Source organism: Pseudophryne corroboree, chromosome 6, assembly GCF_028390025.1.
Source record: "Pseudophryne corroboree isolate aPseCor3 chromosome 6, aPseCor3.hap2, whole genome shotgun sequence".
NCBI lineage: Eukaryota > Metazoa > Chordata > Amphibia > Anura > Myobatrachidae > Pseudophryne > Pseudophryne corroboree.
This window is the reverse complement of record NC_086449.1, coordinates 578645049-578660562: the sequence shown is the minus strand read 5'-3', so window position 1 is coordinate 578660562 and position 15514 is coordinate 578645049. Positions and strand designations below refer to the sequence as shown.

At 45.2% G+C, this 15514-nt stretch overlaps 1 protein-coding gene across 1 annotated transcript in view; it reads left to right on the top strand.

Moving 5' to 3' along the window:
* The first annotated feature begins 6647 nt into the window (after positions 1-6647).
* The window catches only part of B4GALT7 (beta-1,4-galactosyltransferase 7), a 92409-nt gene continuing 83542 nt past the window's right edge, over positions 6648-15514 (top strand). The window contains exon 1 of the mRNA XM_063927902.1: positions 6648-6716. Within this exon, the coding sequence (XP_063783972.1) occupies positions 6712-6716 (5 nt within the window). The 5' untranslated portion in view covers positions 6648-6711. The remainder of the gene's footprint in view (positions 6717-15514) is intronic.

The following is a 15514-nucleotide window of genomic DNA, read 5'->3' as shown; positions in this document are numbered from 1 at the left end:
GCTAATTTAATCTGTTCCTTCATTGTAGCTCAATATATTTGTAAAAAAACAAACTACAACACATACTCATGTTAAAAAAACACAGAATATATGTATGAAGTATATATTGTTTATCATCCTATTTAAATGGCAATGTTGTAGCAAATTAAATCCTACTTTATCCTGGAATAAAATAACATTAATTAATTAATGAAGTCTAATACCCCTTTCACAGCGCAGCTTGTACCCAGTAATTTGCAGTTTTTACTGGCTTCCTAAACGGTTCGAGCTGAGATGTGAAAGGGTCACCTTCAATTTACCATTTACAAAATACTGGTATTTTGAAACGGTAAAAAAGCAGGGTCCTACCCGTTTCAGACCTGTTTAATTGTGCAGTGTGAAAGGGTCTGAAACGGTATTTGCAAGCCCCAGGAGGTGATAGGCTGTCTCCATGTGTGATGTCACCAGGCAGAAGCAGGAAATAAACATTTAAAATGACAACCACTGTTTTGTATGGGTGAAATGGGTTCAGTGTGAAAGGTACCAAAACGGTAATGAAATGTTAATATACTGGTTACAACATGCGATGTGAAGGGGGTTTAAATGCTCAGACCCGTTTTAAGAACCGTTTAAAGAACCGTTTCAAAAGCAGGTTTTGCGATTTGAAAGCAGCATTAGTAACGTGTTTCATTGATACAGTCCTAAAAAATCAGGAATATTGGCCCATAAAAAATCTTTTTTAATTTATACTAGTAGAAATATGTTTACTAATTAGTTTTTTATTTTTTTATTTTAAAGTCTACGACTCTCTGCTGCTTTGAATGCTGGATTTATAAAGTCAATAGTAATCTACGCATGAAACCCGAATTTTGCTGTATTGCTATTGCTCTTTTAAAATGCAACTCACAAAACCGATCTTTAGTAAATCTACTCCATAGTGGTATATTGCAGATTTGTTTTAGATTCTCCCTTGTAACATTTCATATGGTATGATTTAATATTGGAGTAATGTATCTGCTTCAACATGCACCATGGTATAATCCCTTCAAGCCTGCTTTAGTCTGCACCATAGTATAATCCCGTCAGGACCATGTGTTTTACCCATATGTACAGAACTTTTGTTTCTAGAAGTCACTATGCCTAGTAATAACATTTTGATCTCATGGCCATTAAATATTTAATGTCTTGTCCTAACTGAGTTCCTTTTTGCAAAATTTTCATAATACAGGGAAATAAACATGAGAAATTGGCAAAGAAGTCTAAGGGAAAGTTGGAATAATTAAATCACCCTTTGTTTTTATGCATTCATGTGTAATGTCACAAATCTATTGCTAAAAGTAGTCTACAACTTGCAGTTATTGTAGAGATACCTCGTGTGCCCTTCATTATATTGTCATTTTATATATAAATAGTGTGGGGGGATTTTTACATGGATTAGCTATTAGCATGAACTATTTGAAAAGTGTAATGCTAATAGGGAATCTGTGAGACCAAGGGGCTTACCCCTTCTATGGAACTGTAAGCCTGGTTATAACATCGCTGATGTTTTCAGGGAATATAGAAGAGAAGATATACGAGGGGTGATTGATAAGTACCCGTGTTTGAAGACAGATGGCGCCACTGACGTCAAACCTGTATATCATCGTTTAGTGTCCCCCCCCCCCCCCCCCCTTGTCTAACCCGGCTACTTATCAATCACCCCTTGTAACTTCTTACGCACCGTATTTCATACTGAACGTTGTCCATGAGAATTCTAGCAAAGTGGTTCTGTCCTCAGGACGCCAAACAGTTCAGGTTTTCTAGGATCACCTAGTAGGTGCACAGGTGTATTTACTCACTGACATTTTAGATCCACAGGTGCAGCTAATTATGACTTGTGATTCTGTGAGGAGATCCGAAAAACACGCACTGCTTGAAGACCGAGTTTGAGAACTTATGCTCTGGAGCATTATGTGCCTGATTCATGTTTGTAAGTAAAGCAAAGAAATTAACTTTGTCTGGAACAAACCATGCGGCATTGCAAGGGGAGCAAATGCATTTATATTTTTAATGTGCAGGGTAAATACTGGCTGCTTGTGCATTTAGCCCACAAATGTTAGACTGCTTGACTTTTACACTGTAATTTAGATTTCCGTTTGAACACACCCCACCCAGATCTAATGCTCTCTGCACGTAATGTCTACCCCACCTGCAGTGCATCATGGTTTTGCCCAGTTGCTTGATTTTGCATTTGTGGCTACTAGGTGACATACAGTTCATTGGCTTCATTTTAAAATCACTGTTTAGCTCATGGAGTTTATAAATGGTTATTTTCTTATTATTTAAAAACAAACACTACTGATGGTTTGAACTTTAATTTGTGCCATACATATTCTCGATAATCTAAAATGATAGTCCACACTACACTGAGGTACATCATCAGCAAGTTGCTATCCCAGGAGTGCTGACACAGCTGTCAGGTTTCTTAAATTGATATAGCTGGACGTCATGCTCTCTGATAAACAAGGAACAAAGCTGACCATGGACTTCCAGGATAGAGAGCTAAAAAATTTTTTAAAACCCCTAAAGGTTTTTTTAGTTAGATTTTATACCAAGGAGGCTGACAAAGGTCTGTAAGGTTGGTTTAGAACTTGAAGAGTGAATAACAAGTTGGTGTGTGTGTGTGTATTTTTTTTTATTTTTATTTTTTTTAACCTGCCGTGATCAGACTCCTTTTTATATGACATGTTATCCTATAAGTTGCATTTATTTATGGTCTTGCATTTTACTAAGCTCTGGAATTGTCTGATTTATGATGTGAATTTGCATAATACTGCCACTTGTGTCTACCTGTTTTAACAGGACAGGGGTATTCTAAAGTAGGACAAGTACAGTACAAGGGTGTGTATGCCACTGCAAACACATGTAGACCATGGGAATGTTGTTTATACTCCTCAGAATGTGGCATTTGCAGATAGTTATGAGGAGGCACAAATGGCAGATGATTATGACAGTCGGCAGGACTAGCAAACCAACTCCTTACTGTCGCAGATTGGTGCCGCCTTTGTCACTCTGGCATCAGTTATGCTTTCACGAGCGTGCTAAATAATTGTTTTCGTTTAATTTCACAAGACTGAAATTGGTTCCACTGGATATGAGTTTTTTTTGTAGATGAATTGATGCCTAGCACTGAATGTCTTTGTTGTGCATATTATAAATGGTCTACAACATGTGTTCTAGTGGGATGTAAGGGTCTGTGCTGTGTGCCTGGTATAAACCAGATATAGGCAACTGTTGCTAACCGGAACGTATCTCAATCTTTATCGAACGCCTGTACATCAGCTGCCTTGTTTGTTGATTGTAGGCACGTATCTGCTGGATAAGACACTTGCGGACTTGAGGTATACACATGTATGCGAGGTGCTGTGAATACAACATTTTCGAGATCTACCACAACTGAAATATTTTTGTAGATAAATGCTCTAAACTGGCCCAGATTTTATTTAATTGCTAAAGATGAACATGTGCTTTTATATATGTGAACTACTGCTTAACACTTGGCAGTACTATGCTTTGGTTTTGTTTACTAGTTTTCATATTCTTCAGACTCTTTCCAAATCTTTGCATGCTTCCTCAAAACCCACATTTTCATTATTGCCTACCCTGTCCTTTTCTAGACCGCAACTGACTACTTCCTCTGCACAGTCCATGTGCCTTGTACACGTGTATCCCATTGCTCCCACTGTCTTCCCCGGCTCCGTCACTCTAGAGCAGTGGTCTCCAACCTTAATTGGGGTGTGAGCTACTTTCGGAAAATAAAACCTTTGAAGGAGCTACCCCCTCCCCCAATGCGCGTGCGTTCCTGCAAAAGTGCGTGTGGCGTCACAACTACAGGTAACCCCCCCCCCCACCACGTATTGCCAGATACAGAAATAATGCCCCTCAGCAGTGCCAGATATACAAATACTGCCCCTCAGCAGTGCCAGATACACAAATAATGCCCCCCAGCGGTGCCAGATACAATGCCCCCACCAGTGCCAGATAAAATGCCCCCTACCCGCAGTGCCCCACACAGTGCAAATCCTTGCTGGCTTCTTCTGCTGCCACCGGTGCTGCTCCTCCCTGTATGAGGGACGGAAGGGAAGGAGAGCGTAGCGCGCGCCTCTCCTATGAAGTCTGGAGAGAGGCTGCGGTGAGACTGACAGTCTCCGGCGACGGCAGGCATTTAAAATATGGTGCCAGTAAGTGAGCCAATCAAAACTTGCGGTCCGGCAGCCAATTAGGTGCCGCCACTGCCGGTCCACGAGCTCTGATTGGCTGACTGCCGGCAACATATTAAAAAAGATGGGAGGAGGAGTGCCAGTGACTGCCCAAGCCCGTGCGCTCTGTGAGCTACCGAAAATACTACGGCGAGCTACGGGTTGGAGATCGCTGCTCTAGAGTTTAAGTACTCACAAGCAGGCCCTCTCTAACCAAGTCTCATGCATGCCCCCTTTCCTTCTAACCTTTCGGCACCTCTCTGTTTTATGCTGCAATACTTCTGTTTAAGCAAGTGTTATTCTGCTACGTTCAACTCGTATGTATGGAATCTGTATTTGTTTGTGTGCTGTCTTTGACCCTGTGCAGCACAATTGTATTTGTACCATATAAGTCTTAAATAACTTATTAAACTGTACTCCTTTATTTATATGTTGGCTGTCTGGCGCTACAGAATTTGTGATGCCATACAAATAAACCATGTTGACCGGAGTCTGTATTGCACATTAATCCAAATCATAGGAAAAAGAGTTTGGCAGATACAGTGGGGCAAAGTTTTTGGACAGCCACCGATTGTGCAAGTTGACCCACTTAAAAAGATGAGTGGTCTGTAATTTCCATCATAGGTACACTTCAACTGTGAGAGACAGAATCTGAAAAAAAACAAAAACTAGGAAATCACATTGTATGATTTTTAAACAATTTACTTGTATATTCTTGCAGAAAATAAATATTTGGACAATCAAAAAGTTTAACTCGGTACTTTGTAATATAACCTCGGTTGGCAATTACAGAGGTCAAACGTTTTCTGTAGTTCTTGACCAGGTTTGCATAGACTGTAGCAGGTATTTTGGCCCACTCTTCCATGCAGATCTTCTCTAGATCTGTCATGTTTTGGGGCTGTCGCCGGGCAACACGGACTTTCAACTACCTCCACAGATTTTCTATTGGGTTGAGGTCTGGGGACTGGATAGGCCACTCCAGGACCTTTAAATGCTTCTTACAGAGCCACTCGATAGTTGCCCGGGCGGTGTGTTTGGGGTCATGGTCATGCTGGAAGACCCATCCACTTTCCATCTTCAATGCTCTTACTGAGGGAAGGAGGTTTTGCCCAAAATCTCATGATACATGGCTCCATTCATCCTCTCCTTAATACGGATCAGTCGTCCTGTCCCCTTTGCAGAAAAGCAGCCCCAAAGCATGTTTCCACCCCCATGCTTCACAGTGGGTATGGTGTTCTTGGGATGCCATTCATCATTCTTCTCCCTCCAAACACGGCGGGTGGAGTTTATACCAAAAAGTTCGATTTTGCTCTCATCTGACCACATTGCATTCTCCCAATCCTCCTCTGGATCATCCAGATGGTCACTGGCAAACTTCAGACGGGCCTGGACATGTGCTGGCTTAAGCAGAGGGACCTTTCGGGCACTGCAGGATTTCAATCCATGATGACGTAGTGTTACTAATGTGTTACCTTTGTGACTGTGGTCCCAGCTCTCTTGAGGTCATTGACCAGGTTCCCCCGTGTAGATCTGGGCTGATTCCTCACCGTTTTCTAGATCATTGATACCCCACGAGGTGAGATCTTGCATTGAGCCCCAGGTCGAGGGAGATTGTCAGTGATCTTGTATTTCTTCCATTTTTTTTATAATTTCGCCAACAGTTGATCTCTTCTCACCAAGCTGCTTGCCTATTGTCAAGTAGCTCATCCCAGCCTTGTGCAGCTCTACAATTTTGTCCCTGGTGTCCTTAGACAGCTCTCTTGTCTTGGCCATGGTGGCGAGGTAGCAGCCTGACTGAGGGTGTGGACAGGTCTCTTTTATACAGAGAACCAGTTCAAACAGGTGCCATTAATACAGGTAACGAGTGGAGGATAGAAGAGCTTCTTAAAGAAGAAGTAACAGGTCTGTGAGAGCCAGAAATCTTTCTGCTTGGTAGGTGTCCAAATATTTTATTTTCCACAAGAATATACAAGTAAATTGTTTAAAAATCATACAATGTGATTTTTTTTTTTTTTAAATTCAGATTCTGTCTCTCACAGTTGAAGTGTACCTATGATGGAAATTACAGACCTCTCATCTTTTTAAGTGGGTCAACTTGCACAATCTGTGGCTGTCCAAATACTTTTTTGCCCCACTGTATAGCACACTGGTTTCAGCTAAAATTGAAATACAGCATTGATTATGTTTTAAATCTAACCATCCAAAATATGTAACAAACACATGCTCTTATAGCCCTTCTTAATTTATTAATCTATTATTTCATATTTCTGCTGTGGAGTACACTGGGCTCCACAAGTCTGGATAATGGGGTGTAGAGTAGGATCTTGATCCGAGGCACCAACAGGCTCAAAGCTTTGACTGTTCCCAGAATGCACAGCGCCGCCTCCTATATCACCCCGCCTCCCAGCACAGGAGCTCAGTTTGTCAGTTGGTGCTGCAGTAAGCAGGCACTTAACAGAGGGGCTGCTCCAAGCAGCCCTGAGAAAAGCTTTTTATGAGGTAAAAAGAGACTTCAAGGGCAGCAGTGGTGGCAAATGTCTTGTGACATTCACTGCTGCAGCTCCAGCTCTCCCCAGCGGAGCTGTACACTCCCGAGCCCTGGTTGCCGGGTACCTACAGCGGAGGCTCCGGTTTTCTTCATGTTAGACACACACGGCTGGGGCTCTCCAGGATCGCCTGGCCGCGCTTCGGGAGGGGGTAAGTGGGTCCCGCTCGCGGGACCCGGTCTTTATCGCGATCCAGGCGCGGTCGGTGGGAGGCGGGCCGCGCGCGCTGGCGGTGGACACTGGATACAGGCGATCCCACTAGATCACCAGGGTATGGGCGCAGGTCAGGTTTTCTCTTAAAACCGAATTTTTTTTTTTTTTTTAAACATTTTCTTTCTTTATTGAAGCATTTCTTTAAAGAAAATAGCAATAAGTACAGGAACATTGTGGATAGTGACAGAAAAGACATAATGTAATAGATACAAAACATAGTGCATGGTATAAGGAGGAGCACAAATAAGAATAATTTGTACAATACTATAAAATAGCAAATAACATCTGTAGATACGCCATGAACCTTCTGAGAGACGGGAACACGCCACAACCACTAACTAGCGCTAACAAGAGTGATGGGAGGGTCTTTAAGAAAAATCCTAGTTTCATACCAGAGTGTGCTACGAAAACAAAAGCTAATGTCCTCTTTAGTGTGAGTAGGAAGTGTTTCAATAAAACTTTCCCATGTTGCGAAGAAGGATTTGGTGCGAGATTCTTTTTGAAGTGAGGCCTCCAACCAATCCATATGACAAATAAAGAATAGTTTTTCCCTGAACATTTCTAGAGTCGGGACAGAACTGTGAACCCACATGTGCAAAACAGCTTTTCTGGCTGCCGATGAGATTGCTAAGAGTAATTTTTTAACGGGTTTGGGAGCTCTAATACCAGGGAGTATGATACCAAATATAGCCCATTCCGGTGTAAAAGGGATGTAGTTCACTAAATGTTGGGAGGCAAAGCGCCATACTGCTAACCAGAACCGTCCAAAGAGTGGGCAGGCCCAAAAAAACAGTGATAAAGATCTGCCGATTGATGGCCACATTTGGGATAGGAAGGATCGTTTAATAGGCTTATTAAAAAACCTCTGTGGGGAGAAATATAAGATCTGTGAAAGATATTAAGATACATTTCTGTGTATTTAGCAGCGGGGAACATAGCTATTGAAAAATGTAGCATGTGTAGTAACCCATCAACATCTAAGTTAGGAAAATGTTCTAACCATTGGGCTATACCAGTTTTATATGCAGAATGGTCTAGTATAGTGTGGAGTTGTTTATAGTAAAATGAAATGGCACCTTTGGATTGTTCCGGTCGCAATAGTATTCGGTCCAGTTGGTTATCCCAGTCAGTCACAGGTAATAGTCTGGAAATTTTGCTAGCATAATGTTGGGCTTGAAAAAAAGCAAAGTTCTGGGGGCCAATATGTGGGTATTTAGATAGGGCCTCCGTATGTGAATGGTTTATGGGATCCAGGATTAATAAACTGTCCTATATTACAAATTCCTAACGATTTCCAGTCATGGAAAGGATAGGCGGCCTCTCCATTTTGAAAACCCGGATTGTGTAAAAAAGGTAAATGGATAGATATGTGTTTGTGTTAAAACCGATTTTAATATCGCCCACAGTACCCGGTGGTTTTGCCAGCAAGGGGGATAAGGCTTAGACCTGAAGCCCCTCCCCCAGCCCCAGGGCGCCATTTCCAGCAAGCGTTCCCGCCCTGGAGCTGCATCTCTGTCTTTTCCTCACTCCCTGTCAGTGTCTGCGGCACCATTACTCCTCAGCTCACTGTTCCTGGGACTGCTTGGGCAAATCCTCCTATGTAAAGCCGCCTGGTTGTCAGCGCTGTGCCTTTACATGACACTTAAGTATTCTACCTGCCTTTTTAGTCAGTGTTAGTAAGAAAGAGTGCATTTAGTCAGGGGTTTATAGTACAATTACCCTGTGATATAGTTTCTTACTGTGTAGTGTTATATCTATTGACTATATAGCTGTGTAAGCTAGTCCAGTGCAGTATTATTGTCTGTAATAACCTCTGCATTGTACAAACTGTGACTATTTGTGTGTGCATTGATAGCTGAGTGGTGTCCATCTCGTGTCTTTCACTCAACTTGCTATCCCTATATTCTATAACCTGAGGGAGCTTGGTGCGTCAGGTGTTATTTAATATAGGATTTTCACAAAGATATACTGTATTACGTATTTTTCTCTCATTTAGTCACCATTTCTCTATCCTTTATCTCTGCTGGTGCGGACTACACTGCGCAGGGGTTTGGGTTTAGGGATATAGTGCTGCTAATAATTGTACTGTGTTACCTCATACTGCAAGTTATATCATGTCTGCTTCTGAGGGTAACGGTTCTGGGGCGGAACACACTGCTGGTGTTGCTGAAGCCACAGGCACATATGTGGAGAATATAGCAGCTGTGGGCTCTGGTTCTGGGGGCTCCTTGTCCCCCAGTGGGACTGTGGCAACGGAGGCACATACTGATCCTCCGTGGGCCGCTTTTTCCACGCTTCTGTATACGCTAGTTCATAAACTAACACCCTCTATGGGACCCCCAATGCCGATACAACCGTATGTGGTCCCTGCAGCTAAGCCGCCGTGGGCGGACGATTTATCTGCTCAATTAAAGAAGTTGAACCAGTCCCTGACTACTAAAAAGTCTGACCATCGCTCGCCTAAGTCCAAGAGGTCCTCTAAGCGAGCGCTCGTCTCCTCACAATCCACTGCTGTCACTGATACCTCGTCTGATGAAGACAGCACATACACTGACCCCACAGGTTTTGATCAGATACGGCTGATGGGGAGGGTAGTTCACATGTGGATGTTCCTGATCTTTTGGAGGCTATTAAGTTAATTCTGCAGATTACGGATGATCCCGAGCCATCCGTTCCTCCTAAGAAACCAGATAGGTTCAAGCGTCAGAAGGTGATTAAACAAGTTTCTCTGACGTCCTAGTGGATGCTGGGGACTCTGTAAGGACCATGGGGAATAGCGGCTCCGCAGGAGACTGGGCACAAAAGTAAAGCTTTAGGACTACCTGGTGTGCACTGGCTCCTCCCCCTATGACCCTCCTCCAAGCCTCAGTTAGATTTTTGTGCCCGAACGAGAAGGGTGCACACTAGGTGGCTCTCCTGAGCTGCTTAGTGAAAAGTTTAGTTTAGGTTTTTTATTTTCAGTGAGACCTGCTGGCAACAGACTCACTGCATCGAGGGACTAAGGGGAGAAGAAGCGAACTCACCTGCGTGCAGAGTGGATTGGGCTTCTTAGGCTACTGGACACCATTAGCTCCAGAGGGATCGAACACAGGCCCAGCCATGGAGTCCGGTCCCAGAGCCGCGCCGCCGGCCCCCTTACAGAGCCAGAAGCAAGAAGAGGTCCGGAAAATCGGCGGCAGAAGACATCCTGTCTTCACCAAGGTAGCGCACAGCACTGCAGCTGTGCGCCATTGCTCCTCAGCACACTTAACACTTCGGTTACTGAGGGTGCAGGGCGCTAGGGGGGGGCGCCCTGAGCAGCAATTAAAACACCTTGGCTGGCGAAAATACATCACATATAGCCCCCAGGGCTATATGGATGAATTTTAACCCCTGCCAGAATCCATAAAAAAGCAGGAGAAAAGTCCGCGAGAAAGGGGCGGAGCCTATCTCCTCAGCACACTGGCGCCATTTTCCCTCACAGCTCCGTTGGAGGGAAGCTCCCTGGCTCTCTCCCCTTCAGTCACTACACTACAGAAAGGGTTAAAAAAGAGAGGGGGGCACAAATTAGGCGCAGTATTAACAATACAGCAGCTATAAGGGGAAAAACACTTATATAAGGTTATCCCTGTGTGTGTGTGTGTATGTGTATATATATATATATATATATATATATATATATATATATATATATATATATATATATATATATATATATATATATATATATATATATATATATATAGCTAGCGCTCTGGTGTGTGCTGGCAAACTCTCTCTCTGTCTCCCCAAAGGGAGCATTCCCTGTGTGTGTGCTGTGTGTCGGTACGTTTGTGTCGACATGTATGAGGAGGAAAATGATGTGGAGGCGGAGCAAATTGCCTGTAATAGGGATGTCACCCCCTAGGGGGTCGACACCTGAGTGGGTGAACTGTTGGAAGGAATTAACAGTGTCAGCTCTTTACAAAAGATAGTGGTTGACATGAGATAGCCGGCTACTCAGCTTGTGCCTGTCCAGACGTCTCATAGGCCGTCAGGGGCTCTAAAGCGCCCGTTACCTCAGATGGCAGATACAGACGCCGACACGGATACTGACTCCAGTGTCGACGGTGAAGAGACAAATGTGACTTCCAGTAGGGCCACACGTTACATGATTGAGGCAATGAAAAATGTTTTACACATTTCTGATAATACGAGTACCACCAAAAGGGGTATTATGTTCGGTGAGGAAAAACTACCTGTAGTTTTCCTGAATCTGAGAAATTAAATGAGGTGTGTGTGATGAAGCGTGGGTTTCCCCCGATAAAAACTGATAATTTCTAAACAGTTATTGGCATTATATCCTTTCCCGCCAGAGGTTAGGGTGCGTTGGGAAACACCCCCTAGGGTGGATAAAGCACTCACACGCTTGTAAAAACAAGGGCTCTACCCTCTCCTGAGATGGCCGCCCTTAAGGATCCTGCTGATAGCAGGAGGGTATCCTAAAATGTATTTACACACATACTGGTGTTATACTGCGACCAGCAATCGCCTCAGCCTGGATGTGCAGTGCTGGGTTGGCGTGGTCGGATTCCCTGACTGAAAATATTGATACCCTAGATAGAGACAGTATATTATTGCCTATAGAGCATTTAAAAGATGCATTTCTATATATGCGTGATGCACAGCGGAATATTTGCCGACTGGCATCAAGAGTAAGTGCGTTGTCCATTTCTGCCAGAAGAGGGTTATGGACACGACAGTGGTCAGGTGATGCGGATTCCAAACGGCATATGGAAGTATTGCCTTATAAAGGGGAGGAGTTATTTGGGGTCGGTCTTTCAGACCTGGTGGCCACGGCAACAGCTGGGAAATCCACGTTTTTACCCCAGGTCGCCTCTCAACATAAGAAGACGCCATATTATCAGGCGCAGTCCTTTCGTTCCCATAAGGGCAAGCGGGCAAAAGGTTCCTCATTTCTGCCCCGTGACAGAGGGAGAGGAAACAGGAACAGAAGCCCTCTCCCGCCTCTGCCAAGCCCTCAGCATGACGCTGGGGCTTTACAAGCGGACTCAGGCAGGGTGGGGGCCCGTCTCAAGAATTTCAGCGCGCAGTGGGCTCACTCGCAAGTAGACCCCTGGATCCTTCAGGTGGTATCTCAGGGGTACAAATTGGAATTCGAGACGTCTCCCCCTCGCCGTTTCCTAAAGTCTGCTTTACCGACGTCTCCCTCCGACAGGGAGGCAGTTTTGGAAGCCATTCACAAGCTGTATTCCCAGCAGGTGATAATCAAGGTACCCCTCCTGCAACAGGAAAAGGGGTATTATTCCACACTGTTGTGGTACCGAAGCCGGACGGCTCGGTGAGACCGATTTTAAATCTAAAATCTTTGAACACTTACATACAGAAGTTCAAATTCAAGATGGAGTCACTCAGAGCAGTGATTGCGAACCTGGAAGAAGGGGACTACATGGTGTCTCTGGACATCAAGGATGCTTACCTTCATGTCCCAATTTACCCTTCTCACCAAGGGTACCTCAGGTTTGTGGTACAGAACTGTCACTATCTGTTTCAGACGCTGCCGTTTGGATGGTCCACGGCACCCCGGGTCTTTACCAAGGTAATGGCCGAAATGATGATACTCCTTCGAAGGAAGGGAGTTTTAGTTATCCCTTACTTGGACGATCTCCTGATAAGGGTAAGATCCAGAGAACAGTTGGAGGTCGGTGTAGCACTATCTCAGGTAGTGTTGCGGCAGCACGGTTGGATTCTCAATATTCCAAAATCACAGCTGGTTCCGACGACTCGTCTTCTGTTCCTAGGGATGATCCTGGACACAGTCCAGAAAAAAGGTGTTTCTCCCGGAGGAGAAAGCCAGGGAGTTATCCGAGCTAGTCAGGAACCTCCTAAAACCGAGCCAAGTCTCAGTGCATCAATGCACAAGGGTTCTGGGAAAAATGGTGGCTTCCTACGAAGCAATCCCATTCGGCAGATTCCACGCAAGAACTTTCCAGTGGGACCTGCTGGACAAATGGTCCGGGTCGCATCTTCAGATGCATCAGCGGATAACCCTGTCTCAAGGACAAGGGTGTCTCTCCTGTGGTGGTTGCAGAGTGCTCATCTTCTAGAGGGCCGCAGATTCGGCATTCAGGACTGGGTCCTGGTGACCACGGATGCCAGCCTGCGAGGCTGGGGAGCAGTCACACAGGGAAGGAATTTCCAGGGCTTATGGTCAAGCCTGGAGACATCACTTCACATAAATATCCTGAAGCTAAGGGCCATTTACAATGCTCTAAGCTTAGCAAGACCTCTGCTTCAAGGTCAGCCGGTGTTGATCCAGTCGGACAACATCACGGCAGTCACCCACGTAAACAGACAGGGTGGCACAAGAAGCAGGAGGGCAAGGCAGAAGCTGCAAGGATTCTTCGCTGGGTGGAAAATCATGTGATAGCACTGTCAGCAGTATTCATTCCGGGAGTGGACAACTGGGAAGCAGACTTCCTCAGCAGACACGACCTCCACCCGGGAGAGTGGGGACTTCACCCAGAAGTCTTCCACATGATTATAAACCGTTGGGAAAAACTCGACAGGTATTGCGCCAGGTCAAGGGACCCTCAGGCAATAGCTGTAGACGCTCTGGTAACACCGTGGGTGTACCAGTCAGTGTATGTGTTCCCTCCTCTGCCTCTCATACCCAAGGTACTGAGAATTATAAGATGGAGAGGAGTAAGCACTATATTCGTGGCTCCGGATTGGCCAAGAAGGACTTGGTAACCGGAACTTCAAGAGATGCTCACGGAGGATCCGTGGCCTCTACCTCTAAGAAGGGACCTGCTCCAGCAAGGACCCTGTCTGTTCCAAGACTTACCGCGGCTGCGTTTGACGGCATGGCGGTTGAACGCCGGATCCTGAAGGAAAAAGGCATTCCGGATGAAGTCATCCCTACCCTGATCAAAGCCAGGAAGGATGTAACCGCAAAACATTATCACCGCATTTGGCGAAAATATGTTGCGTGGTGCGAGGCCAGTAAGGCCCGACGGAGGAATTTCAACTGGGTCGATTCCTACATTTCCTGCAAACAGGAGTGTCTATGGGCCTGAAATTGGGGTCCATTAAGGTTCAAATTTCGGCCCTGTCAATTTTCTTCCAAAAAGAACTAGCTTCAGTCCCTGAAGTTCAGACGTTTGTAAAAGGGGTACTGTATATACAGCCTCCTTTTGTGCCTCCAGTGGCACCTTGGGATCTCAATGTAGTTTTGGGTTCCAAAAGTCACATTGGTTTGAACCAATTAAATCTGTGGAGTTAAAATATCTCACATGGAAAGTGGTCATGCTGTTGGCCCTGGCCTGGGCCAGGCGCGTGTCAGAATTGGCGGCTTTATCCTGTAAAAGCCCTTATCTGATTTTCCATTCGGACAGGGCGGAATTGAGGACTCGTCCTCAGTTTCTCCCTAAGGTGGTTTCAGCGTTTCACCTGAACCAACCTATTGTGGTGCCTGCGGCTACTAGGGACTTGGAGGACTCCAAGTTGCTAGACGTTGTCTGGGCCCTGAAAATATATTTTTCCAGGATGGCTGGAGTCAGAAAATCTGACTCGCTGTTTATCCTGTATGCAACCAACAAGCTGGGTGCTCCTGCTTCTAAGCAGACTATTGCTCGTTGGATTTGTAGTACAATTCAGCTTGCACATTCTGTGGCAGGCCTGCCACAGCCAAAAATCTGTAAATGCCCACTCCACAAGGAAGGTGGGCTCATCTTGGGCGGCTGCCCGAGGGGTCTCGGCTTTACAACTTTGCCGAGCAGCTACTTGGTCAGGAGCAAATACGTTTGTAAAATTCTACAAATTTGATACCCTGGCTGAGGAGGACCTGGAGTTCTCTCATTTGGTGCTGCAGAGTCATCCGCACTCTCCCGCCCGTTTGGGAGCTTTGGTATAATCCCCATGGTCCTTACGGAGTCCCCAGCATCCACTAGGACGTCGGAGAAAATAAGAATTTACTTACCGATAATTCTATTTCTCGTAGTCCGTAGTGGATGCTGGGCGCCCATCCCAAGTGCGGATTGTCTGCAATACTGGTACATAGTTATTGTTACCAAAAATCGGGTTATTGCTGTAGTGAGCCATCTTTTCTAGAGGCTCCTCTGTTATCATGCTGTTAACTGGGTTTAGATCACAAGTTATACGGTGTGATTGGTGTGGCTGGTATGAGTCTTACCCGGGATTCAAAATCCTTCCTTATTGTGTACGCTCGTCCGGGCACAGTATCCTAACTGAGGCTTGGAGGAGGGTCATAGGGGGAGGAGCCAGTGCACACCAGGTAGTCCTAAAGCTTTACTTTTGTGCCCAGTCTCCTGCGGAGCCGCTATTCCCCATGGTCCTTACGGAGTCCCTAGCATCCACTACGGACTACGAGAAATAGAATTATCGGTAAGTAAATTCTTATTTTTACCTCGCTCTGACCACCTAGTGGATATAGGAAAGGAACCCTGGCAAAGCCCGGGTACGAAGTTTGTGCCTCAAAGGAAGATGCTGGGTCGCTATCCCCTCGTGCCAGAGCTGTCTAAGAATTAGGAAACAACT